Source organism: Halichoeres trimaculatus, unplaced genomic scaffold (assembly GCF_033239565.1).
Source record: "Halichoeres trimaculatus isolate MK-OKI-2021-1 unplaced genomic scaffold, fHalTri1.1 fHalTri1_scaffold_10, whole genome shotgun sequence".
NCBI classification, from domain to species: Eukaryota; Metazoa; Chordata; class Actinopteri; order Labriformes; family Labridae; genus Halichoeres; species Halichoeres trimaculatus.
The window spans coordinates 26454499-26479905 of record NW_027437187.1 but is presented as its reverse complement, the minus strand read 5'-3'; the positions used below and the strand labels follow the sequence as shown (position 1 = coordinate 26479905).

At 40.5% G+C, this 25407-nt stretch overlaps 1 protein-coding gene across 2 annotated transcripts in view; it reads right to left on the bottom strand.

Annotated features, from left to right (window-relative positions):
- LOC141796097 (cyclin-dependent kinase 17-like) overlaps positions 1–25407 on the bottom strand; it is a 42491-nt gene that overhangs the window by 10429 nt on the left and 6655 nt on the right. For both annotated transcript variants that reach the window (XM_074677016.1, XM_074677017.1), the window contains exons 2-5: positions 16217–16365; positions 10491–10655; positions 9591–9724; positions 3313–3438 (exon numbers count right to left, since the gene is read on the bottom strand). In XM_074677016.1, the coding sequence (XP_074533117.1) occupies positions 3313–3438; positions 9591–9724; positions 10491–10655; positions 16217–16343 (552 nt within the window). In that variant the 5' untranslated portion in view covers positions 16344–16365. The remainder of the gene's footprint in view (positions 1–3312; positions 3439–9590; positions 9725–10490; positions 10656–16216; positions 16366–25407) is intronic.

The window sequence follows — 25407 nt, the reverse complement described above, 5'->3', positions numbered from 1 at the left end:
TGGCTTTTGGCTTTTACCGTGTGTTTGTTTACAGGGGAGGGATGTTTTAGTTTTTAATCAGGTTAATTACACAATGGAAAACTCTCTCAGTGCTTTAATTAGACACGTTAACCAGCAAACTTTGGGAATTCATGCTCTTCTTTGGCAAGACAGTATACCTGCCCCACATTATTAAGTTAAAAAGTATTACTGAGATTTTTTTAACTTTATAATAATAATAATAATAATAATAATAATAATAATAATAATAATAATAATAATAATAATAATAATTAATAATAATAATAATAATAATAATAATAATAATAATAATTATTATTATTATTATTATTATTATTATTATTATTATTATTATTATTATCATTATTATTATTATTATTATTATTATTATCATTATTATTATTATAAAGTTAAAAAAATAAAATAAATATAATAAAATCTAAAATTAATACAGAAATAAAAATAAGACCAAATAAGTTACCTTACATTAAAGGATGTTAGAACAGACATTTAACATTAAAGGTCAGTTAAAAAACCGTAAAGCTACTATGGGTCTTTTTTCCCAGTTATAAAACAAACTAATGTTTATACTACTACAATCTAAAAACAGATCATCAGTGGCAGCACGAATAGATTTTATGTTGCAATTCTAATATCTGTAATCACTGCTACGTGGTAGGTTTTTATTCACAGTGAGTGATACATGCAACTGTTATAAAGAAGGCTAAGATTTTGTAATCAAAACATACTATGCATGCAAACAAGAAAAGGATCAGCAATGAAATTAGATGCAGATTTGTCCACAGGGGGGCACCAAAATCAACCCAAAACATTTGTGAGAGGAGCTTTAAGTAATTGAGCAATAAGCTGCATTGGCAAAGGACAATAAAATAGATTAAGCCATATTGTAATAAATAGCTCAAAATCAAAATAGCGCACAAAATCAACACCCAAGAGGCATCAATCTTTCAAAATAAAGAAGCTGGTTTTTGAAGCACCTTAACTCTGAGGTCACACTGAGTCCTGAGAAAAAGTTCTGCAGCAACTGGGACAAAGTTGACAGTAACAGCTGTCAGGTTGCCAGAAGCAAAATTTTAGGAATTAACAACCAGTTTCTAGCCTTTGGTTGATGTCAGTGGCAACAGCTTTTTTGACGCAGAGAGAAGTGACAGCAAAGAGCAAAACATGCATCATAGATTGGATGTTTACTTAAGGTTAAAGGAAGACACCAGTGAGTTTTTGGAGTCTCAGTGAAAAGTATCAGTGAAAACATGACATCATGCAATTTCAGTGTTTTATACATTATGTAGAATTGAGATTTTTACGCCTTGACTCATTAACTCAAATTTTTTGTTTTCTCACCGTACTTATATTATGATAAATATCGGTAAAGTAGCGTCAATACTCATATTACACAATTAGAGGTAATGATATTTGTAGATCCGGCAATAAAACTGTGATTAGGTCAGTTCAACATTACAAAAAGTTTGAACTCTAAGAGCACTGAAACTGAAAGACTTAAAACTAAACAGGTCTTCAATATGTCAGCCCACATTGAACACTATCAATAAGTGCACGAATGCAGATGCAGCTGAGTGAAGTGACAGTGCTCAACCTTTCCCTCTCTTCTTTCTCTCACAGACTCACTTCTGCAATAAAACCACAAGCCAATTATTGAAGCTGCTGACAGAGTGAACACATGAAAGGCTGAGGGGAAGAGATTAGACTGTCAAAGGCCAAGGTAGGCGCTCTCTCACTTCAGTTTCTTGTTCTTTTTAAATGAAAACATCACTCTCAATGCGCTCTTTCTATTATGTAGCCTCTTCCTGACAGCCTCTCCGTGCCTGTTTCTCTCTGTTCTGACCCGGCTCTCAAATCAGAACTGCTCACTCTACGTGGGCAGAAAGTGCTGGACATTTACATAAGCCAGTTTGGAGATTTTAGCTCTTCAGCTGATTCAGAGAGGAATACTTCAGTTTCTCTTCTGGTACATTTAACTGATGGATGTGGCTGTGAGCTGCATTGAAAAACAAGATTTTGATCACAAAACACTCTAAACAAAGTTATAGGGTACATGAAAGAATAAAGATGTGTCATGTTGAGATTCTGTTAAACATCTTAAAATCAAAAAGCTTTCATTTTCTTACTCTGAATGTGAAATGTTGAAACCCAATAATTCAGGTCTGTCAGGTATTCATTATGCTTAATTAGCCTTAAGGAAATAGTGTGTTATTGAACAGTCATTTCACCAAGGTCAACAGCATCACAAGCAAAGAAGGCTGTTCTGTTCAACACATTAGCAGGAAAGAAAAGTAAAACTGCAACGCACCTATAAACTGCCATTTGGCAAATGAACCACAGAAGGAACAAAAGAAAATGTTTCTCATTTATTCTCCTCTTAGCTTTTGCCCTAACAGACACATATGGCCCCTAAGTAGCTTAATATGCTCAATGTTTTATGTTGCTAAATTTGTTTTGCTTCTGGGCAGGTCGTGTCCAGTGGGTTAATTACCACTCGAAGACTGAAAAAAACTGCAGGCAATGGTTAGATTTAGTGCTAATGACAGGAAAGCCAGGGTCGTTTAAACGTTTTGTGAACATAAAAGAAGCAGTGGTCTGATTATATTTCTCTGTGGGTTAGTCACTGCAGGGAGCTCTTTTTATAAAGTGCTGTCATTTAATTTTCTATTATCTAAATACAATGACTAGTAATGCAGCTGAATATTATTCCCTGCTCTGATTTACTAATGATAATGGCTCATGTTTCAGGAAATCAGCACATGGTATAAGAATACTTCAGCAGTAACGGTAAACGTAGACATCATTTTATATAACCATCTATGTACATCTTTTTTTACAAAGCCACACTACATGAGCTGCCGTCTTATTTAGGTCGTCACCAGCAGTGACTTTCGGTCCCATTGACAGATTTAGTTTCTTATTCCTGGACTCGCTTTGTCTTTTTTTAAGTGCTCTCAGTGTTTTTGCCCCTCATCCATGTCTAAGCTACAAGGTCACCAAAATCTGGATGATTTTGTCAGTTTGGGTTATTTTAAAACTTGGATTAAAGATCATCTGATCAGTTTTTGCAAGTGTACACTGCCAATTTATTGATCAATGTGCTGTTTACTTGTTATTGTATATGGTTCCATCTTGCCCTCTGTGTGAAACTTTTTAAGCTGCTGTCTTAGCAGCGACCAAAGAGGTTTTGCATCTCAATAGAGATATCCCTGGTAAAAAAAAAAAGTTTAATCAAAGTAAAAAAATAAACCCGTCTTTCCCTCTCCACCCTCCTCTTCCCCCTTTTCTTACCAGTGATGCTCTGCGAGAGCGTCGGCTCAGCGGCTGGTCGAAGGGCGGGCTGCTTAACTGAAGCTTCTCCAGGTACCCGTCAGGTATCCTGATGTCAGCCGGTAGAGACAGACGCTTGTTCAGGTCCTGCACACACATAAGCACACACTTATATATAAAGACACATATGGCTGAGAAGCAGGAAAACAGAGTAGCCCATTTAAAAACAGAGTCAACATGATGAAAACTCTTAAAAATCAGGAGTAAACCCTCAGCAAACAGCATAAGCCCTGAATAAATACCAATGATTGTCAACAAATTGGCAGAAACCCAGAGTCAACAAGTAGAGTGTGTAAGAAGGGGCTGGCTTCAGGCCCCAATGGTCAACAGAGAGGCCAGTGTGTGTGTGTATGTGTGTGTGTCTGAGCCATAGACTGTACGGTGAAATTGGCACCATGAGTGTGAAACTTAAAGATTTGAAGCTCTCGCTACTGAAGGTCATAAACCCCTCCTTCTTTATGCTACCAGATGAAACATGCATCAAAATAAAACATTAAAATGCAAGTCAAAGACCTCATTCTCAATCATGGTGTCTGCCGTTTTAGTTGGTCTTCATCAGGATGAGTTTCGTCAAAGTGTCATTTTTCTGAGAAGTTGGGTTTTGTTACGTCATTTGATGTTAAAAAGAAGACTGGCTGACAGCTCTGTTGACAAATCAAGGCTCCTGAAGCACTTTGTATCAAATTAGAGCCAAGGAGGCAAAAAAAAAGGATCTTTAAGGTTTTATTTTAGTCAGAGTCCTTCAGCACCACCAACTCATGCCTTGACTGCACTAGCCTAATATGTCAGCACCTACGGAGACGTTTTTTTTGGCTCCACATCTCACAATGGGTGGGCACAAAGACATGTTTTCCATCAATGATCTGGCCACACGTGTAGCAGCACACAGCTCTGTGCAGCAGACGTGTGTACATATCTAAGTCCGCCTGAGGAGATCACAGTTCAGGGGTCAAAGTTTCCCCCCGAACAACAAAGGATTAAAACATGATTCTAATGAGTGTTACATAAAGCAAAACACACTCCCCCGGAACAACATGGAGATTCTTCCCATCATGCATTTCCTCTGTTGTTAGATTACACTTAATCCACCCTCTCTCTGTCTCTATCTGCTTTAAATCTCACTAGACACCCTCTGACACCCCACGGCTCCACCTCTCCTTCATGAACACAAAAACACAACAACACAAACTTTGAACGTTTCCACATTTCAACAACATGCTCAGAGATAAATCAGTAACTGGAGGTGACGGACAGGTGGAGGGGGGATTGACCCTTCAGCTTTTATCTTAAACACAACAGTGACTCAGCTTTTAGCCACTGTGCTCACACTGAGAAATTGAAATATACTTGAGCAACGCAGTGTGAAGCAATGAACAGCTTTTAGACTTGGTAGAAATTAATATAATGTCTGTAAGTGAGCCCATTTATAGATCTCCATCTCTCGTTTGATCGCGCCGTTCTTCTTCCTCTGCTTTAGTATGGCAGCTTTAAACTGTTCTTGGCCTGGAGCTCAGTTTTTAGCTTCTCCATCCTTTGTAGAAACATCTGCTCTCTGAGGGCTGCAAACTGCTTCAGGGAGGTCATCTCCTGTGCCATCTTCTGGCAGGTGGCTTGATGTTCAGCTTTTAAGGACTCGATGGCTGACTGGTCCTTGGAAGCATCGTTAGTGTTCTGCTGCTGAAGCTCACACTGTAGTGACTGCAGCACCTGCTCTTTGTGCTGCATGTTGGCCTGGTAGGTCTGGCTCTGCTCTGCCATTTTCTGACGTGTCTGACGTGTTTTGCTCTTTTATCATGGCTTCCATGGTGGCCCTGTCCTTGGACACCTTGTCAGCGTGAGCAGAAGAGCGCCAGTTTTGACAACTTTTTGAAACCTGACCATTAACAGTCCGTCACTTCCACAAAGCAAACACAAAGCATAAATAACTCTAACTTAAACTGAAAAAATGTCAGGTCAATCCTACACTGAGTATTGATACTCATACACTTACCAAAAGCCGAAACATTTCTTTAATTTTAAAACTTTGAGGGGTGTGATTGCCTTGTGCTCATTTATGTTTGGTTACAGAAATAAGTGGGCTAGCCAGGAATGGGTAGCTAGCTAGTAGCAAAATTTGTAGTCAAACTATAACTTGTGAAATTTAGCCGCCATCAAGAAAGCTTGTTAAATTATAAAGATTGTGATTTGGGTCAGATCAAAAAGGGAAAAGTCTGCATCAGCTTGTTGTTTTTACACCACAACCATCCACGATGAGACTTTTATTGGGGTCTGCAATTCCCTTACAGATTCAATGAGTCCTTGTCACAGAGTTTGCTGGTTTGACGTCTAGTAAATCATATTCCAATATCATCTCATCTCTTTTTAGCAATCTTTTCAAAATAAACATATAACCAGAAAAATAAATGAAAAAAAGCTTCTAATCTCAATTTGTTGTGGAGTTTTAAATCCCTGGACGGTAGGAATCATTGACTAAACTCACGTAAATAACTACCAGGCTGATTACGTCGATATTTCCTAATGACATTTCATCCATATCTGCCTGTTTTCTGTCTGCTGTGTCTGGATTGGTGGTTGGTCCCCAGGGCAAGCAAAGCCATCCATCACCTGACCTTTGCCCCTCCCCCAGCCCCCCTTCTGTTCTCCAATCAACCCATCCTAATCTGTTACAACAGGAGCCCATCTGGACCGTATTACAGTAATCCTTGTGATGTAATCCCAAAACGGCACTGCCTCCTCTCCCGTGAGAAACGCACAATCCACTACCTGACCGCAGACGGAGGGATTTCCTCACTCTTCCTCTTACACTTCCTTCCCTCCTTCCTTGTCTCTTCAGGCAACTTTATTTCCTCTGAGTGTCCCAGCAGATTAAAGAGTTTGTTTGATTACTTCATCGACATCCCTGCAGTCAATTACACTCCTCATTCGGGAACAAACAATACACCGGCTGTTCATTAAGTTAGTGTAGCTGTGATCTTTCGTTCTGTCTCCTCACAGGAACCTTTAGTGGTGGTGAAACAGTGAAAGGAAGTGTGGAGGGCTCTGCATGCTGCACTCACATGCACAGCAAGAGGTGATGTGTGATGTCTCTGTGTGGGTAGCTCTGAATGGAGTAAGCTGCTTAACTACAAGTTAACATGTTTTTGTGTGTTGGTGTGTGTGCTTTGTTTGTCCGTACTGGTAGCTGCTGGTATCTGCTCTTAAACCCCTGAGGTCCTGCAATCAAACCAAGCAAAGCACTTTGTCAGAGAGAAGCATCTTCTTTTGTTCGGCAGGTACTGTGTAAAGTGTGGTTCACTGGCAGGATGACGACACTGACCACACATCAAAACACAGACACAAGAGGATTTAGAAGCACATGTCTGCTGTATTTGTGAAACTGTGCATTTTTCTATTGCGTTGAAAAAAATAATCACCTCTCTGACGTTTTAATAATGAGAGTGTAAATGGTGCAGTCTGCAGGATTTTCCTAAAAAAATAAAATGTCAACTTTTACAGGAATAATCCTGCCCAATCATCTCCTGCGAGCATCTATAAGTGTGTGTCAGTGTCTGTGTCTGCCTCAACCCTTTTTTCAGCTTGTATATTGATGTTTTGGTCCTATCTGAAGGTTTCTGGGCAGAGTGTAGATGCGGTTACATCCCCCAATCACAGCCTGCCCATTGCCCAAGTGGCTTTGCGTGTTGATTAGCCAGTGGGAGAAGCTATTCTGAGCAGCTACGATAGTGGATGTAATGTGGAGAAGGAAAGACACATCCAAAGTGAAAGAACGCCACACAGATAAAGCAATTATTTTAAACAAGGGTGAAGTTTATCTTGGCTTGCACTCACTTTCGAACTTGAAGAGTAGCTCGGGACGAAGAGAGACATGAGTTAGCTTTCTGCTGAGCAGGTACGTGTCAAATACCCCTGATTAGCTTGTGCTAACATGCTTAGTCTGGTGCACGGCTCTCGAGTCTTTCCCGCAAAGAAAAGCAATAGTACAGGTGGTTAGTCTAGTGAATGTGTTCAAGTACCTTCGATTGGAGGCTGTGGGTGTGTGCTGCTGCTGGCACTGAGCCAAGGAGGAGGAGTCCAGTTTGAATATTGTGTTTACTGACAAGTAATAAAAATTCCTGCAGACCCTACCTTTAACTAAACAAAACCTCTATTAAATTACTTGATTTGGATTGGATGGTGAAATGTGCATCAGCTGGTTTGTTTTTGTCAAACTTCTAGAGTGATTTTAGAAAGCCAAAGACTCCTCAATTTAAGACGACAAGTAACCTGTAGAGTCTCAGCAAATTGGCTGCAGGCTGTGGTCAGTCTAGGCTGGTACACCCCAGGCCAGGGGTGTCCAACTTTTTCAGAGGCCACATTTGCTTCTGAGAATATGACAAAAGATCAGCAGCTCTTACTGACATATTCATTAATTGTGAAAGTAACAAATGCTCCATTCTAATTGATTACTATTTCCTTGAGTGATTTCTTGTAAAAATCAGTCACAAAGTGGCGTCAAACATACTTCTGCCGTCATTACAGACTGATGAAATCAAACCTCACCTGTTACTCAATTGTTCCTCTGTACAAGAGGATATGTCATCAGATTTCTGCAGTGTTAACAAGCTGGGTATACGTCAGCAAGCAGCAGAAGCATCGGCTTTCTCTCATAGAAAATGTTCTCCATTAGGGGACGATTTGGGGAAAATATGTCATGATTTTTTATGGCAAGATCAGGATTTTATAAGGATCATTTTGACTTTAAAACAACATTTTTAGCCCCAAATATTTCTCACCTGCATTCTGCACCATTTTTTGTCTTTTACGCACCATTTCTTAATTTTAATCTAGCTTTATGTCCATGATGTTCATGAAACACATTTTCACATCATAATAAATACATTAATTTAAACACGTGAGCCATAAGAGTGTTTAAGTTTCTGCAGAATGTTCAGAGCTTAGTTAAAAAAAGTATAAAATACGATGCAGATGAGACATCTAAAAGTCACAGCGTGAGAGTTCACTTTCACTGAGAACCCAAGCAGTAATCTGTGCTGATGGACTCGTGGCAGTTGGACAACCTTTCAATCCCATTAGTGTCCATCAGGCTGGATTAAAGTGACAAAGTCTTGGCTTTGTTGATAAAGAGAAAACTGTAACAGTTTCATATTTTGTTTACAGCAATCAGAAACACCAAAACCTCTTTTTCATCTGAGGTAAAAATAAGTGAATAAAGATTGTTTTATATCAAACGTTCAGTCCATTTGGTACTGTTTAAAATCACTCAGACTAAAAGTATTCAGTTAACAAGATGTTAGAATTCAAAGAAAGCCCATGAAACCCACTTTTTAAGCAGTGAGTCTCCTCTAATCTAATGCTTCTCTTCACATGTACCTCAGTCAGCTGGATTACAGCTTTACTCTCTGTATCTGGTGCGTGTCTTCTCTTATGCTTGAATTTGTGGAGCAAGCAAAGACCAAATAACCATTACACAACCTTCCTGTTGTTCTCCACTGGTCAAACTTAATAAGATGGAGATAACAAAGCTCATCCTTGTTTAATATGAGCAAAATCACACACCCTGCAATCATATAATGTTTGTGGTGAAATTAAACCCTCGCTTTGACACATAAGAAAAATAATTACCATCACAGTGAGAGGTCTTTCCATAATGTGCTGGCGTTATGTAACCACAAGAGGAATGTCAAAATCGGCCCCTTACTGACTCTGTGAGTGTTTTTGTGTGAGTGTATGTGTGTAAGAGAGAAAGTATGTAAGTAGGGGGTTGGGTGGGTGGCACTGGTGGCAACTGTGAAGTCTTTGTGAAACAGCTTTCCAAAATATGTTCAGCATCAGTATGTGAAGTCACTGTGGGCATGTTCATGTGTGTGTTCATGTCCTTCTAAGTTTATGCAGACAGCTGAGGACTTCCCTGTGTTCATGTCACACTATGAGAGCCTGTTTGTGTTAGTAACAACATAAATTAACACTATTATAGAGAAAAAAAAAGACTTATTCCCTCAGCCCACTTTCCTGCCATCAAACAAATAAAAAAATAACCTCCAACAAAGCGGAGGCTGAACCTCCATACCAGGTACGACCTCCAGCCTCATAAATGTTTCATGATTCATAGCAGCAAAACATTCAAATGTCAGAGCCTGTTACAGCAGCTGGTGACTCACATCCTCCAACAGATCCATCCATTAAAAGAAAAAACACAAAGAACGATGAAAGTTTATGAAACTCTGAGAAATAAATCCCACCTCTGCAGAGATGCGTCTGTTCCCCCTGTTCCTCAGACAAACACCCGTGGGTGACTGCACCTCATCGGAGGAAGTCCCAGACGCCTGATCGCTCTCCCCGTCCGAGCCCATCTTCAGGTTCTCATGCACGATATCTGGAGTCCAGACAGAAAGAAAAACAGGGAGAGAAAAGGAGGATGAGGGGTTTGTGTCAGAGCAGGTCTGTGGAAAAACAAGGAAGGGCTCGACAACGCCTGATGACTTCAACAGGAAGGAAAAACACCCTCTCTGACACTTTCTGTGGCCCTCTGTTCTTATTCAGCAGAAGTTACACACCAGAAGCTTTAACGGTTCAATGGGTGTGATTGATAGAGCTCATTTCTTTCATTACTGAGGGGCCTTATGAGACAAATCCATGGATCATGCTGTTATTTCTCCATTAACTATCAAACTCAGGTTTCATGCACATAAAAAACTCAAACATTCCCTCCAGGCTTTACCTTTAAAAATAAGTATTGTGTAAATATGAGATTATACCTGGGTTATAAACAAAGCAAATTCATGATCTGAAGTTTATTTTTCAACATCTCTGTGAGTCTAACACTGGTTTCACTGTTTGCTGTTTGATATGTTTGTGCTTCTGCATTAATATTTGCCTCCAGCAGAAATTTGTACACATAATTTCCTATAATGTGGGTCACTCTGTTTGCAACTGACTCATTGTAGATGTAGTTTCACATGTTTTGAATGTTGTACATCTACATACCCACTACAGAATCCTATAGCGAAATTAAAAGATTGGAGGTTGATATTTGAAAGCCAAGCTAACTACTGTATCTAAATCTCCTGTACTGAAGCTCTTTTTAAAGTCACAGTCCATGAAGTCATTGGATATGATGAGAGCCTGTTTGTGTGTCTCACCGAGGCGACTGCCGTTGCGAGGCATGACCATGAGCGAGCCCAGGCCTCCCCCGATGACGCTCTGAGGCCGCCTCAACGGCGGCTTCTTAAAGGAGCCTGTGTACTGGTGGAGGAAGGAGTGGACGCTGTGGGCTGACGGAGGTCGACCATTCCTCACGATGGGCTCTGTGGAGGAGCAAATGATTTAATGTTGAGATGATTACACAAAAACAGAGCCAGCAAAGTAATTAGTGTTTGGGTGGCTGACTTAGCTTGAGTGTTACTGCTACTAAACAAGCACTTAATCTTTTAATAACACAAACAACGGCTGTGATTAATGGTGAGTTTGATGGAACAAAATGGGCAACATGTCACATATCACATTAAAAGGGTTACCATTCAATCTATAACATCACACACCTTTTGATTTTTTGTTTCATAGAGTATACCTATGTTCTTTCTGAAGCAAAAAACATTCACCTGTTTCTTCCTGTCTCCGTTTTTGAGAGTCAATAAAAAAAATGAAAGACTTCCAAAAATCCATTTAAAGATCGTGTTGCTTTTTTATTAAAAATGACCCATTTACCCAATTCTTTTCATGTTAAATCAGACAAAAGAGTGTTTCAGAACATAAAAGTGCAACTTTTAAGTTCACTATAATGTGTTCATTATTCCAAACTAAGTCTGCCAGAGCATATACTTACATTTTTTCATGATGTAGTGTCATTTTTTGCATAACACTTTTGCTCAGACACAGCCCTTAGATCCCAAACCTGATCTGAAACATGTGTACAGACTAGCTCAAATGCTAAAAAGTGCAATAAACCATGAACAGAAATGAATATTTTACACATATTTCTTAAAAACCAGAATTGTCATGGCTGTATCCTTTTAAAAAGCAGTGGTAAAAAACAGGATGAAGAGTATTTAAGTGATGGGAACAACTGCAGTCCAGACCATAATGTTTTGTTATTTATGCTTTTATACTGGATTTCTGCCAACACATTGGTGAAAGGAAACAGTGTTCTGAAAACTCACTATGAAAGTATATCTCCACATGTTTTATATGCTAAAAGAATGATCAATTTACCATATCTGGTTTCTAATCTACCACCAATGGAAAGTTAATTTGCAAATCACAGCGCTGGCAATAAGCTAGCCTTTATAGGGTTATTAAACAGGCAGTTTTTTTGTCCTGACCAGTATCAGGGGAGCTTAATTTTTGTAGATGATGTGTCCGCTGGTGAAATCATTATTCAGAGGTGTGGTAACTGGAGGCACCCTACTGGCTTACTACCTAAATGTATTGTGTATCACACACTGCACATTAGTGGTTACATAGCATAACACCAGAGTGCATGAAATAATCACAGTTACATAAGAGGTTTTAACTCTCTATCTGCATGGAATCACACAAACATGTGAGAGCTGCTGCATGCTAAACAAATACTATGGCACATAAAATATGTGTTCCTATATGTTGGACTTCAGTTTTTTTTATGTAGCCTTTTTATACTACATAAAAGCAAAAGTGAGTGCATGGTACTGAAATGTGGTGTACCTATAAACTCACTTTGTGACAGGAACCTACTGGACAGCACTTAATCCGGCAGTGAAAAAAAAAATAATAATAAGCAGAAAACGCAAACTCTTGATCTTGATGTGCTTACATTTCCAGAATATTGCATCCCTCCAGCCTCAGGCAGAAACCAGGGTTCACTAATTGTAAACAGAACTAAGTGAGTTGCACTGTGTTCGCTCTATTAACCAGAGTAACTTTTAAAATGACCAAAACCAAAGCAGAAAAGAGAGTCTTGTGTGTTCGCACTGGTATTCTCAACAGTGTGTTTAGGCTTGAGAAAAAGCCCTGAAACGGCCCAAAAGAGAAGCATTTATTCAAAGAGGGAGAATGGGGCTGACAGAGGTAAAAGATTTATGTGTAGAGTAGCAACAGATACAGCTCCAACTCTGACAGTGTGGAGAAAATGGAGCCCCAGAGAAGCTGTTTATTGAACCAGGCAGTGAGACCCAGCAGTGTGAAACTGTCATACAATATGTGAATGAAAAAAAGAAATGATCAGGAGGTAAAGGAAGCAGTTACAGAGAAAATAATACCCAAAAGGGAAAAAGAAAAAAACTGCGTCACTGAGAATAATATTTTAAAGACACATGACCTTTTTCAGAGAGTGATTCATTTTGAGATGAATAAGATTCTGCGTCAGAGGGTTTGAATGTCCGGCAGAGGGGTTTGTGTGTGAATGAGACTGAGTCGATATCAAGTGTTTGAAGCAGCTGAGGATGCACGTTTGGGTGGGAGTCGTCACTTTTATCTCTGCGGTTTAAGAGGATGACGATCATGACTCAGTAAAGAAAAATCAAGATTTTTGGTTGTCTTGTTTTACATCAGTTTCATTTCAAAGTAAGAAAATACAACCAGCTGCTAGTTACTAGCATGTAGCATAAAGGGAAGTCTAGGTAACATGCATGTGATTTAACTAACACAACAAAGACTGTTAAAGATACAATATCTACCACAATCCTTAAATGTTTTTAGATGTGGTGCTGTCTGTCGTAAGGAGTATTGACGTGTAATAACCCAGATATACTTTTTTTTTTCAAGGAAATGTCTCCGTCTTATCCTCTGATCAAAGCGGAAGGACACGTTCTTAAAGAAACATGCCTCGTGTTGTAAGTGCACCAAATGAGCACAATTCATGAGCTTTGAAGGGAAACATGCCCCGTCACCACATCCACCTCTCATAGTTTCCTGATTTATTCTGCTTCCAGTTTCTCACCAACCAACTCTCTGTGCTTACAGCCAAAATTAAACACTTCAGGATTTGGGCGGCTTTTTGCAGGCTGATTCAGAGTGTTGTAGGTGTGCTAGGCTAAAAACAAGAACTATCAGCAAATAAAACCAAACCTTTCTGAACTTTTCTATTGGGACCATATAAAACCACAGCAGGTCATCATTGAATGGTTAGATAACTTAGAGAATAACAAATGGTTTGGTCTTGATTTAAAGTTTCATCATGAACTGTAAGTACTGCAAGTTTTTTTGTGGGTTTTTGTTTGATTTTCATAAATTTCATTAAAAAAAAAAAAAAAACTGCCCTTATGTGACATCCAGGTCCTTCTGTCACTTGTCCCTTATCTCTGTGCAGCTGCTGCAGCCTCTGGCCGGGGTTATAAGTGTTATATAATCAGATCAGGACCGAAACGCTTTTCCCCGATCACTGAGGTCAGATCACATCTCATGTGGCTACTCCATTCTGTCTCCTTTCTACCCTACTTACTGTTCCACAGGCTGCTGAAATCCCCTCACTCACGCAGGCCCACACACACAAACACAACACGAGTCTGTGTCCCCTCTCAGCAAGCACAGAACACTCTGGCCAAACCTGGTGTTAATCACTGCACAAAAAGCTCTTTACAAAGCCCGGTTAGTTCTCAGAGGGCGTGGGGACCGGGGGTAGGGGGGTGGACTTGGACGATCTGATTGATTGAAGAAAAGGGAAAAAAACTTCTCATTTGGACCAAAAACAAGAGAGGAAAACTGAGGACAGGCTGAAAGAAGCTTGTTGGGAAGGGTCAGGGCGGCCAAAGAGAAGAAGAGGAGCTGAAAGATGGAGGGAAAAAAACGGGGGAAATGGTTTCACTAAGTCATCCAGGTTGCTGTGGCGATGTCATGGAAACTCTCGGATGTTTCCAGACCCTAAACACCATGGAAACGATGTGATAGCACATTGAGACTCACTCCCTCACTCCCAGTCTGCAGATTTGGTGAATATCAGCAGAGATAAGCCGCTGTGTTACTTTGCTTTATTTTGACGGCTTGAAGGCCTCAACCTTCAGTGGGATCCAAACTGGTGATGTAACATGAGGACACGGCGTAAGAGCGGCAAGAACAGTGTGTCAACAAATACGAAAATAAAAGAGATATGTCAGACAGAAGATAAAAAAATGGACTAGGAGTCAGACACAGCTCCTGAGGTGCTTCCAGAAGAAAAATTCAAACACTGAGATTCAGTTTTTTATCTACAGAGAGCCTCTGGGTCAGCGTTGGATAAAATGTGGATTTGGCTTTGGTTGAAGTGTTGTGTAAATGCATTAAAATCCAATCTACCAAATCTCGTTTTAGGAAGGCACTGCATTACGTAAACACTTTGGATATTTTACACGTCCATAGTGCACTTGATTAAGCCACTGAGTCACTCTTTCTGGACAAGTTGTGACAGAAGTCTTGGTCGCTGATGGAAATGTGGTCGGACTCCAGGGTCCTTGATTCACTTGCTGATGGAGATAAAAAGCCAATCAACTGCAGCCTAGATTTGAGATACATGAGCAATGTATTTGTTTTATTCTCTTCAGCCCCATTTCCACCAAGCAGTGCAGTTTAGATCAGTACGGTTTGGTACGGGGTGGATCTGTTAAGCCTGGTTTGCATTCCCACAGCCAACCGTGCCCCCTCCTGGTAGGTGGTGTGTGAGCCAGATGCCGATAACTGCGTCAGTTGCATAATAACGTGATGCCATAGCATCGTGACACAGTGTACCCAACTAATAAACCCAACAAAGAAGAAAAACGCAGCACAGTTAACAAAGAGCAACGATGGGAGACATCCAGCAATTCACCTTCTTTGGAAATAAGTTACCACTTTTCTCCAGCAGAGGGTGAAATGTTTTCTCTTGAAGTCAGGTGATGTGCATTTTAATAGAAAATAAGGCAGCCTGTAGACATTATCATCATCATCATTTTTCACATGGTCTGGTGTTAAAAAAGAAAACTTAAAATCGCAAATAGAATCGCAATCTAAAATCGAATCGGCACCATAGACTGTAACAAAAATGGACGTCCGCTTGCTCGGCTCGAAGTGAGGTCTCTGCAAAAACTGCTCCCCCTGGTGGCTGGCTGCAGTATAGGTTAGAAAATCTGGCTTTCCAGCCACTCCACATGGACTGTGGTCAAACTTTAATAAATTAATACTCCTTGTAGAAATGTTTCTCACGTCAGATTGTTGTGGTGATTTGAAAATATCATTTGGCTGTCTTGTATTTAAGTCCTTTTTTTTCTAAAAAGTTTTGTTTATATTAGTTAAACGAGGTTAAAACGAGGCTTTACGTAACGTTTAGCGATGATTGACAGCTGCCGTTTTCGTGTATTTTTTCCGGGGATTGTAAAACATGTCGGGAGGTAGATTCAAGAAGTGATTAGACTCTCGAAAGAAAAAAAATAATTTTTATTTTTGTCACCCAGCTCCACTCAGATTCTCCCAGAATCCCTCATCGTCTCTACTGCGCAGACTCTTGCTGCAACTGCTACCAATGGCTGCGCCCGAGACAGCGGCATTTTGGCTTCAAAAATGCACAATGATAAATGATGGAGCCACGCTGTCCACTCTATATACAGTCTATGATCTGTACCCCTAAAATTGTAAAAGAATCAAAACGGGAGAATAATGTATAGCCCCAGCCTTAGGAGTGTTGTAACAGTTTGAACCAAAATGAACTGCTTGGTGGAAACAGGGCTTTTGTACCAGAAGCCAAAATGCACATCTTTAATGCTGCTGTTTTATTGGTCTTCTACTTGAGTGCATTAAATTCAACGTTAAATATTATGTATAAATGTTTGTCAACAACCTTTTTTTTCATTCTTGAAGATTTCCCTGGTGTCATTTTTAGGCCCACAGACACTTAAAGTAAACTAAGTGAGACTTCAGCAGCTCATCCTCAGCTCTACCGACTCACCGCTGTCCTTCAGGCCATTCTCCTCGATGGTCATCTGTTCAGCCAGCTCCGACAGCGACTCGTCGATGGTGTGGCTGCCTCGTAATGTCTGAGAGAGACGCCGCTTGAACCTCTTCATTTTCTCCATAGAGCTCTCGGGAAGGGGAGGCCTGAGTATGACAGATTAGACATCACAGATTAGAGCTGTGGTTACAACCTGTGCAAGACGACAAGGAAAACAGATACAGCTTGTTTTAGTTCCAGCTGAATACTCCCTCTGTCTGTCAGCTGTCTTGTTGATGCAGGCCTCGACGTTTCCCTGATAATATCTGTAGTGTAAACTGCCTTTCATTCAAAAGAATACAACTCATTTCGCCTGCAGCAAGATTTCACAATCCCTCACCAGGAATCTGAAACCAAAGAGAGGATCATCAGGTGTCTGACTGCGAACAAAGAATGCAGCAATCAGCACCCTGACGTTAATTATGACTCAGCTCATTCAGGCACATTACTTCACATTCCTCCCGCTGGGAAAACATGACGAGCCGGTGAAAGATTCTTACGGTGAGTTTAGAGCACGGTCACTGGCACACAACACTGAAAAAGCAAATCCTAAACCAGGGGGATTTACTGCTGAATGGAGCAGGACTAGCTTGGGCCACATCGAGTCCACATCACACATTCCAGCCGCATTTATTGTGTGCATGAGAGCGACTGAGTGTGAGAGCCGGAGGCAGCATGTGTGTGTGACAGAGACAGAGACAGAGATCTTGCGTGATGAGAGGAAGAGATGTCAAATCAAGACAGAAGATGTTAGCGAATGTTTGGCAGATTACAAGCTGCCGCACTCTGTGACCTAAATGTAGAGATCATGACTCCACGACTTCTGCAGATCTGGACACGAGTCTGTCTGCGATGATGATGAGTAAAGCTAGCCAGACATGAAAACACATGAGTAAAGCCGCTCCTCAGGGCTTACAGCCCGTCAACAGCAGTCCTCTGACAGTCTTTGTCTTCCAGATATCACTCATAACCTGATTTCTGTTCAGAGACTCAACAGCTGACTCACAGAGTTACAGAGCAGTATACTGCTCCACAGCGTGTTTCTCTGGAAAGAGTTCAGCGCTCAGGCCTGAGGAAATATTACTAAAAAGAGACCAAGCTAATTCTTTTGAGACAATAATCACAGCTGCTGCATTTCTTTTGCTTGTTGCCAAAACTGGCTGCAAATACATGATGTCTTAAAGCTTTTTTAGAGTGATGGAGCTGTGCTGCATTTATGTTGCATCGAAAAACATCAGAAAAATTTAGTTTCATAGTTGGTAAAATGAACACTAAAGACTGCTCAAGTCAGAACAACATTGTTCTGACTTGAGCTTAAGCTTTTCATTACCGTAACAACTTTTCATTACCGTAACACTTGTTGTATATGTAAATACTTGGATGGGAATAAGTAGCAACTTCAAATTTTATGTTTGCACAAGAACTATTTGTCAAGTCTTTTAAGATTTGAAAATTGACATTTTTTATTTATTTGTAAAATTTACACTATAGGAAAAAAATTGTATAAAACATGCAATTTTGTTACGGTGATGAACATAATAACTAAAATTATTATATCAATAAACATTTCTCTGAATGTTTACACTATGTGGCTATTCTGAATTATTAGTAGAAAATACATGAAAAAAATAAAAAGTCCACCTTTCATACATATTCAGTTATCATCATTTGAAAATGTGTTACGGTAATGAACTTATTCGGTCGATGACTCAATAAAACATTATGAAAATGTATTTTAAAAAATTAATTGATTGCTCACTTTAATTGAGTCAGGTAATTGAGACCCTGCTTGCTGCTAATGAGAGTTAAACCTAGCAAAATTGACCTAAAATTGTTTTTACAAAAGTCAGGACAGTTTCGTGAGAATCACCCAGCTCTGAAACCAGGAATGGGTATCTTTCACATTTGAAACAATACAGTACCAATGTCCAATTTTCTGTATTTTATGTGTGTTTAGGTGAAAATAAATGCACATTTTTTTTCAATCATCAAATCCCAAAGTTTTATAATTTAACATATTTATTCTTCTATTTATAAACTTGCAATGCTGTGTTCATGTTAAGAAGGGATGGGTACCTTTCACGTGTGGAATGATTTAGTACTGATGCCCAGTACCTAGCTATCGGTATCGGTACTCTTCTGTACCAATTTTCGGTACTGTTTTGTGTTTTTGTGATAAAAAATATGTTTGTTTTTTTAATCAAAACCTTTTTTTCAATTTAACATATCTATTCTTTACTATATAACCTTGGTATGCTGTTTTCATGACAAGCTTTGAAAATCATCTACTCTTCCACTCCCTCACAGTCTCAAGGATGCATTTAGGTATCTACACATGGTACCTTTTGAATTAATGTGAATCGGTATCAGGTACTTTTGGCAGAATTCTGTTGGTACCTATAAAAGTTCCTTAATTGGTACCGATTCCTAATATCAGGAAGGAAAACTGCCTACTCTTCCACGCTCTCACAGTCACAAGGATCCGTTTAGGTCCTAAAATATGGTTTTACATGAATCAGCATTTGGTACTACAGACAGAATTTGGTCAGGACCTAAAAGTACCTGATCCAGTACCCATCCATATCTGAAAGGGACACAAACTTGGTGACTGGTGTCAAATTAAGGATAAACATGATGGTTAAACAAGTCATGGTCATGTCAAGAAAGTTTTGACTTATTTATTTGCATTAGTGTGGTATGTAACACTGAATTATAAGTTAAAAGTTTGGGCAAGGCACCATTTTACTACATCTTTGCATTGAATATGAGTTATATACAAGTTAAGAACAACTTCTTAACTGGTAAAGTACAATCATTCAAGGAGCACCTGATGCAGCATTAGTATCCATAGTCTCTTTACTGATGAAAAGCAGCTTAATATAGACCAGAGGCATAAGCCTTCACTTTACATAGTTTGGGAATTTTTCCTCCTGGGCTACCGTTCCATTGTTGCACATGAATCTCATACCTCCGACCTTTGTAGAGCTGTCATCTTCTTCAAACTGCATAAATGTGCTAAGTGTGTGCTAGAAAATCTCCTACTTTTCATTTTAAGACCCATGTTAAAGGTAAGAAAAACAGATTGAGTCTAGACTATAATGGAGGGAACTAAACGTGCAGTTTGAGACATAAAAACTGAAAATGATCTGTGCATAATCATATTGCAGTTATATCTCACAGTCAACAACAGTGTCTGCAAGAAATCTGCTTGTTATTTGTGTCAAGGCTTTGAAGGTGTTTAATTTATGCCACCTGAGCAATGTGTGTTGTATTTTAATCATCTTTTAGCATAAACAAAGAAAAAAAGAACCAGGTTGTTGCATGCATGAATTGGTTCCAATTTTCTATTCACTGAAAAATGCAGAAACTGAAAGACTGATTACTTTTCGGCATCCTCAAGGTCAAAGTCGTTGCAAAAAGCAGCTTCCGCTATTCAAAACTAACTGGGATACAGTATCTGGGGTAAGTAATAGGCCACGCAGCTGCTGAATAATCTGCAAACTCCAGTTAAAAAAGTTTCTGCACAGAGTTTGAAGAGGCAGCGGCCTGGCCCCGATCCCTCTGTGCAGCGGACAGCAGCAACTGTCTGTGTGAAGTGGGCTAAAGGCCAAAGCAAACTGGGACGCTGCAAAGACAAAATATTACACAGCAGCAGAGTATGTGTGCTAAAACTTTACAAGAACACTGCACAGATATTTACAGAATCAGAGTGATAAAACACACCTGGAATGTCTGAACTAGTTTTCCCATTCTTTGAGCAACATTAAGGTAAAATACATTATCTCTCTGTTTACTCAGCAGTTGATGGTTTGTTGAATTTAAAGTAGGTGGGATTGTCCAAATTAGATTTGCAACTAATCTCTTGTATGTACAGCTTTGAATTCAGAGTAAATGAAAGCCCACTTCGTCATAACAAGAAGAAATTTAGTGCTCTTCCCCTCCACCGCTTTATTCTTCATTCAAATCAGGCAGAATCTCTATTTTTACTTATTCTTGAAAGTCTTTCATCCCACATTAATAGAGATGCTCCCTCTTTGCTCCAAGTCAAGCAGCAATCATTCTAATTATTCCAGAAGCTGAGATGAGGCAGCACATCAACTTGACTGTCACAACGGCTTCACATCAGCCCGCTTACGTGACACATCAGCTCCAGAGGGCTCAGGGAGAAGTCAGTCGCTGTCCTGCTGCAGCCTCACACACATCATGCAACATGTGCCCTGGATAGAGGAGTAAACTGTGGAAAACTCTTCAGTCTCTACTGCTGATGGGTGACCTGAAGGGGACAAGTTACCCATTTAAAAACTGGTGATTTAATAGTCCCTGATTTACAGATGTGTATTGGCAGCAGGAGCTTCTTGAGTGTAGAATAAAAGTCAAAGCACGCTAAAAGTTTCTCGACATGGTATTCCCTAACATCAGATAGACTTAGTTAGGCCTGTCACCATAATCAATAAATTGATTAACCAAACGATAAATAAAAACGTCCTCGGTAAGTTTGCCAGCCTGGATAAACTGACACGTGCATGCATGTTTGTTTTTCTCCTCTCTTTCGACCAAAGAGGCTGAATGAGAAGATGGCTCACTACGTCTATCTTTCCTAACATCGGGGTGCATATGTCAATCTAGGTCGATCTGTCAAAAATGCGATCTTTGGCATCTTTTGCGACAGGGCTGCTCGCGCGTACACACGGAGAGCGCTAAAGTGAGCATCCTGGGGGGTAAGGAGGAAACACACGCTAATATGAGTGACGGCACGAAAGATACGGTTCTCAAGCCGCCTGCCACAGTCCCAGTGTGGGAATATTTTGTTTTTTATCAGAATGAACAAAGTGTGAGCTCATGAACACCAACGAGCTGATATGTCGGGTTTGTTTGAAAATAGTGGCGACGAAGAAGAAGAGGGAGGTGCAGCAGAGCCTTGTTCTTTGACAATCTGATCTTACTGAGGCTTTTGGTCTGCAAAGTAAATAGAAATAAAAGCGCCAAATGGTGGGCGCTCAAAGACAGCTACATGGCCAAAGAAATGCAGCCCTTCAATACGGTTGAAAGCCAGAAATGTTAAAAATGTTTGACAGACAGTACGGATTGACTGGGAAAAAGTACATGTAACAAACAATTCAGGAACTGTATAAACTCCCTTTTTTTGAGTTTCGTTTTTTCTTTAGGGACAGGGTCTGTTTTATTGTTTTTGATTAGTATTAATTATTTTTATTGACATCAATTTTTTTCTAAAAGAGAGTTCATTTCATTTTCATTGTATTTTTTTTCTCTTTCTTGTTTGTTAAATTTATTATATTTTTTGTTTAATTTATTTTATTTAAAAGATCCTGACCTTTTAATTACAGTTAAATACTCTTAAAGAAATTAAAGTTTCTTGCTTTTGATATGGTGTACTCACTTTATTATCCCATTTATCATAATTACATCAATGAAAAAATTGAAAAAAAAATCAAAATAATATTGACAATAATATTGTTTATCAGCAATAATATTTTGGAAAATTATCGTCTAGCTAAATTTGTTATCGTGACAGGCCTAGACTTAGTTTTATTTTCTTTAACTATTATTGGAGCAGGAATTGTGTACAAAATGTCAATCAAGGCTCTTAAAGTGTAGTTTTTGTTACATCCCTATCATTTAATCATGATCTGAATGAGAATATCAACAAACTAAAGTCATTGTAAACAGGCTGACAACCATTGAAATGAGCAAATCAGGCTTAATTTGAGATTAAGTGACAGACAATGCACTGCAGGTTATCACAGGCAATCTCTGTTCAGTTGCCATGGCAATACTGCGAATTCCCTCTTGATCTATGAGTGTGTATGAAGGGGACATGAGGGGGCACATTAACATCTCATAAATAACCGGGATATGACCCACCATGCAGCCGACTCTCGATACAAATCACTTTCTGAATGTCCCACTGAAATTTAATGGCAGCATTATAGAGAAAGAGAGGGGGAGAGTGGGAGTGGGAGTGGGGGTTGGAGTGGGGGGTCTATCTGCTGTATGCAGTATTCACTGTCCCTCGTTCCTGCTCTGAGATCCAGTGTGGAGCTTTGGACATGATCCCTGCACAGAGCCTTATCCCTGCTCCCATAAGTAGGCCGGTCTGCGGTCTGAGCTCCAGAGCCGCTGGGAGGTGGCCATGGAGGAGGAGGAGGAGGGAGGGGACTGTGGGGTTAGTGGAGGGGTCTGCACTGATTCAGGATTTGTTTCCACAGCAACCACGCTGCTTTTTCCATGCTGGAAATGCAGAGCACGGCAGGAGGAGGCATGCATGCTGATTTCCCGTCTCACACCATCTCACAACGTATAGCAACCCTCACCTAACCCCCACAACACTCCTTCCCTCGACTACGTCTGCATTTCATCTCCTAAAGACGCCACCTTAACATGACTCTCACCTAACAGACACGCTCTTTTAAGAGTAGCTGCTTGCTGGGTTATATTTCCACCTCAGTTTCCCTGCAGTACAGTCTGCAGAAGCGTGCTGTATGGAAGCAGGGAGGCGGGGGGAGGAGGAGGTTTTATGAATACTGCAGTGGTGACAACAGACGTATGCTTCGTATGGATTCTGTCCTTCCCCTGCTGCAGCCGCCAGCAACAGTCGCTGCGCTTGTGATGGAGAGCTGAGGGCTGCTCAGAGGGTAAGGCCAGCATTCCTGCTGTGAAGCCCCCCCGATGGCAACCCCCGCAACACCAGACAAGAGCTCCACAAGCCACCACTGCTGCAGGAGCCGGTGCGATTGTCCTACATGTTCAAGACAGACCAATCACACTGCAAGCAGAATCACAGCCATAGGGTCAGTGCTGTCAGGGGCCACCCACAGACACAGGGAAACCACAAGGTCATAACCTCTCTCTTACCCCCGCAGGGTTCAGTTAACCACCTTAACGTCACTGCCTCCAGGAGGTTTGGGGTCCTGGAAAACCTCTGCCCCCTCCCCCCTCTCTGGCTCCTCTGACAGAGAACAAGCGTGACTGTTGGCATGATTCACGGGTGAGCTCAGCCCCGCTTTCTCTAAAGAGCAGCCTTTTCTCATCCTGGCCAAGACAATGAGGACATGAGTGAAGGAGCTGGCTCCATTATGGAGGCCTTACATAAAGGCTGCATTGTGCACCGGAAAAAAAAAAAAAAAGAAAAGTAGGCTGTTTCAAGAGACGCAGGAGGTTGTGGTGTGCTGCGTGGTGCTGAGTCGAGGCGAGCTGAGCATAACAACCAGGCAGGCGTGCTTCCCCCGCACTCTGCACCAGGTGAGGCTCTGCTTCAAGAGTGAAAACCTGTTTGAACTTCATCCCTGAATAAATTCACCTTCTCTGCCTCTTTTCTTTGCTCTCTGTTTCCCCCCTCACATCTCTCAAACTTGCCACACATGTCACCTGAGTCCAGCTGCTGACAGACGTGTCAGTGCATGAGTGTGTGTTAGTGTGTGTGAGCTACAACAGGCACCTCATCCAGAGCCACCAGCAGAAGACTTGGTCGTCCCAGGCAGAGACACACAGCCACAGATCACACAGCGAACCAGATTCAACACCAGCTGATGAACGCTGCTGCTATGGTAACATCAGTTTGATTGACAGGTCGGCTCCCACTGTGGCGCAGCAGTCAGATAACGGAGGGGGAGCAGGTTAAATATTTCAGGTTTGTAGCTGCAGTTCAAAGACGTGCTGCGAGTTTGACAGCGTGAAGAGCAGCTACATTCATCGTCTCTCGTCTTCTAATTAAAGCTGACTTTTCCACTGGATCAAAGAAGATTACAATTTATTCCTCACAAGGAATAAAAAAGGAAAACATAAAGGGATGTGAAATTGAACACTCCATGATCACTTTCACTTTACAGCTTGTTGTATATTTTTGAGTTTTTGGTCAACAGGAACATGTAATGAATCTCCTGTGTCTCCTACCGCGATATTCAGGTCACGTGATGTTTTACACACCACTGTGAATCAACACAACGTGATTCATCAAGACATTAATCAATCTGTTCTCTTAAGGCTGTGGTTGCCAAGAAAAAATTCATCTCACGCTTCCTGAGCTCGGGTCACATCTCACTGTTGCTGGAACTGCCTGAGAGAAGGTCTTGGGTTTCCCCAGCATCAGAAAACTCATGCATATTTACATGAAACGTTAAAGCCTTCAGGATAATATCTATAGAAGCATTATTCCAAGCTTTGTATAAAACACAATATTCTCCTACAGAAAGACTGACCTCCGTGAAGGCCTTGAATTGACTGAAACGTAAAGATATCTGGCTTGTCAGCTTGATCAATGACCTGAATAATTCACTGATTTTAACTATTAATATCATGTTCTATATTCAGGGTTAAAGCCTGGTTTATGCCTCTGCTACACTGTGATTGCAGGTGCTTTTTTTAAAAAATATTACATGTTTCAGCGAATGGTCCCAGCACTCTGCAATTTTTATTGTGATGTCACCAGTTTCTGGTCCCGTCTGGTTGTCTTCTTATTTCAGACACTTTTGGGACTTTGAGCATGTCAGAGTTGGAGCTGATGAATATTGAGAAGTTATTTATTGTTTTTTTTAACACCAGGAATACACCAGATGCGTCTCCAGTCTGACTGCTCTGTTGCGAGAGGACTGCATGCTCTCTCCCATCCATAAACTCACACGATGCAGGACTGAACACACAGCTGGAGTTGGAAGTTCCCTCTCCATTGGTAAGCCTCTCTTCAATCATACTGGGCTGTAAAACCTTTTGACTCCTGGTCTGGCTCCCTTCTTTATGTTGGTCTGTTGCTGTAGTCAAGCTAAATACGATCTGGTTTTAACATGGTTTGTTTTATTTTGAAAGACACTGGGTGTTATTAGGTCGACTCTGGCCACAACTTCCTGTCTTGATCAATCTGCCCTATGGTAAATTGAGTCTAGGGATGTCCCGATATTACATTTTCACTTCCGATACAATACCAATACTGCAGCATTGAGTATTGGCCGATACCGATATTAATCTGATACAATATCAGCATTAAACATGCATACTTTTGTTACTTATTTTGTAGTATGTCTGTCATGTTAGAAAAGGCTTGATTAAGTGATATTATTCAAACAAAGAACAGTAGTCAGCAACAGTAGGTATGAGGAAAAACTGACCCATTTATTATTAACCAATGGGTAACAGAA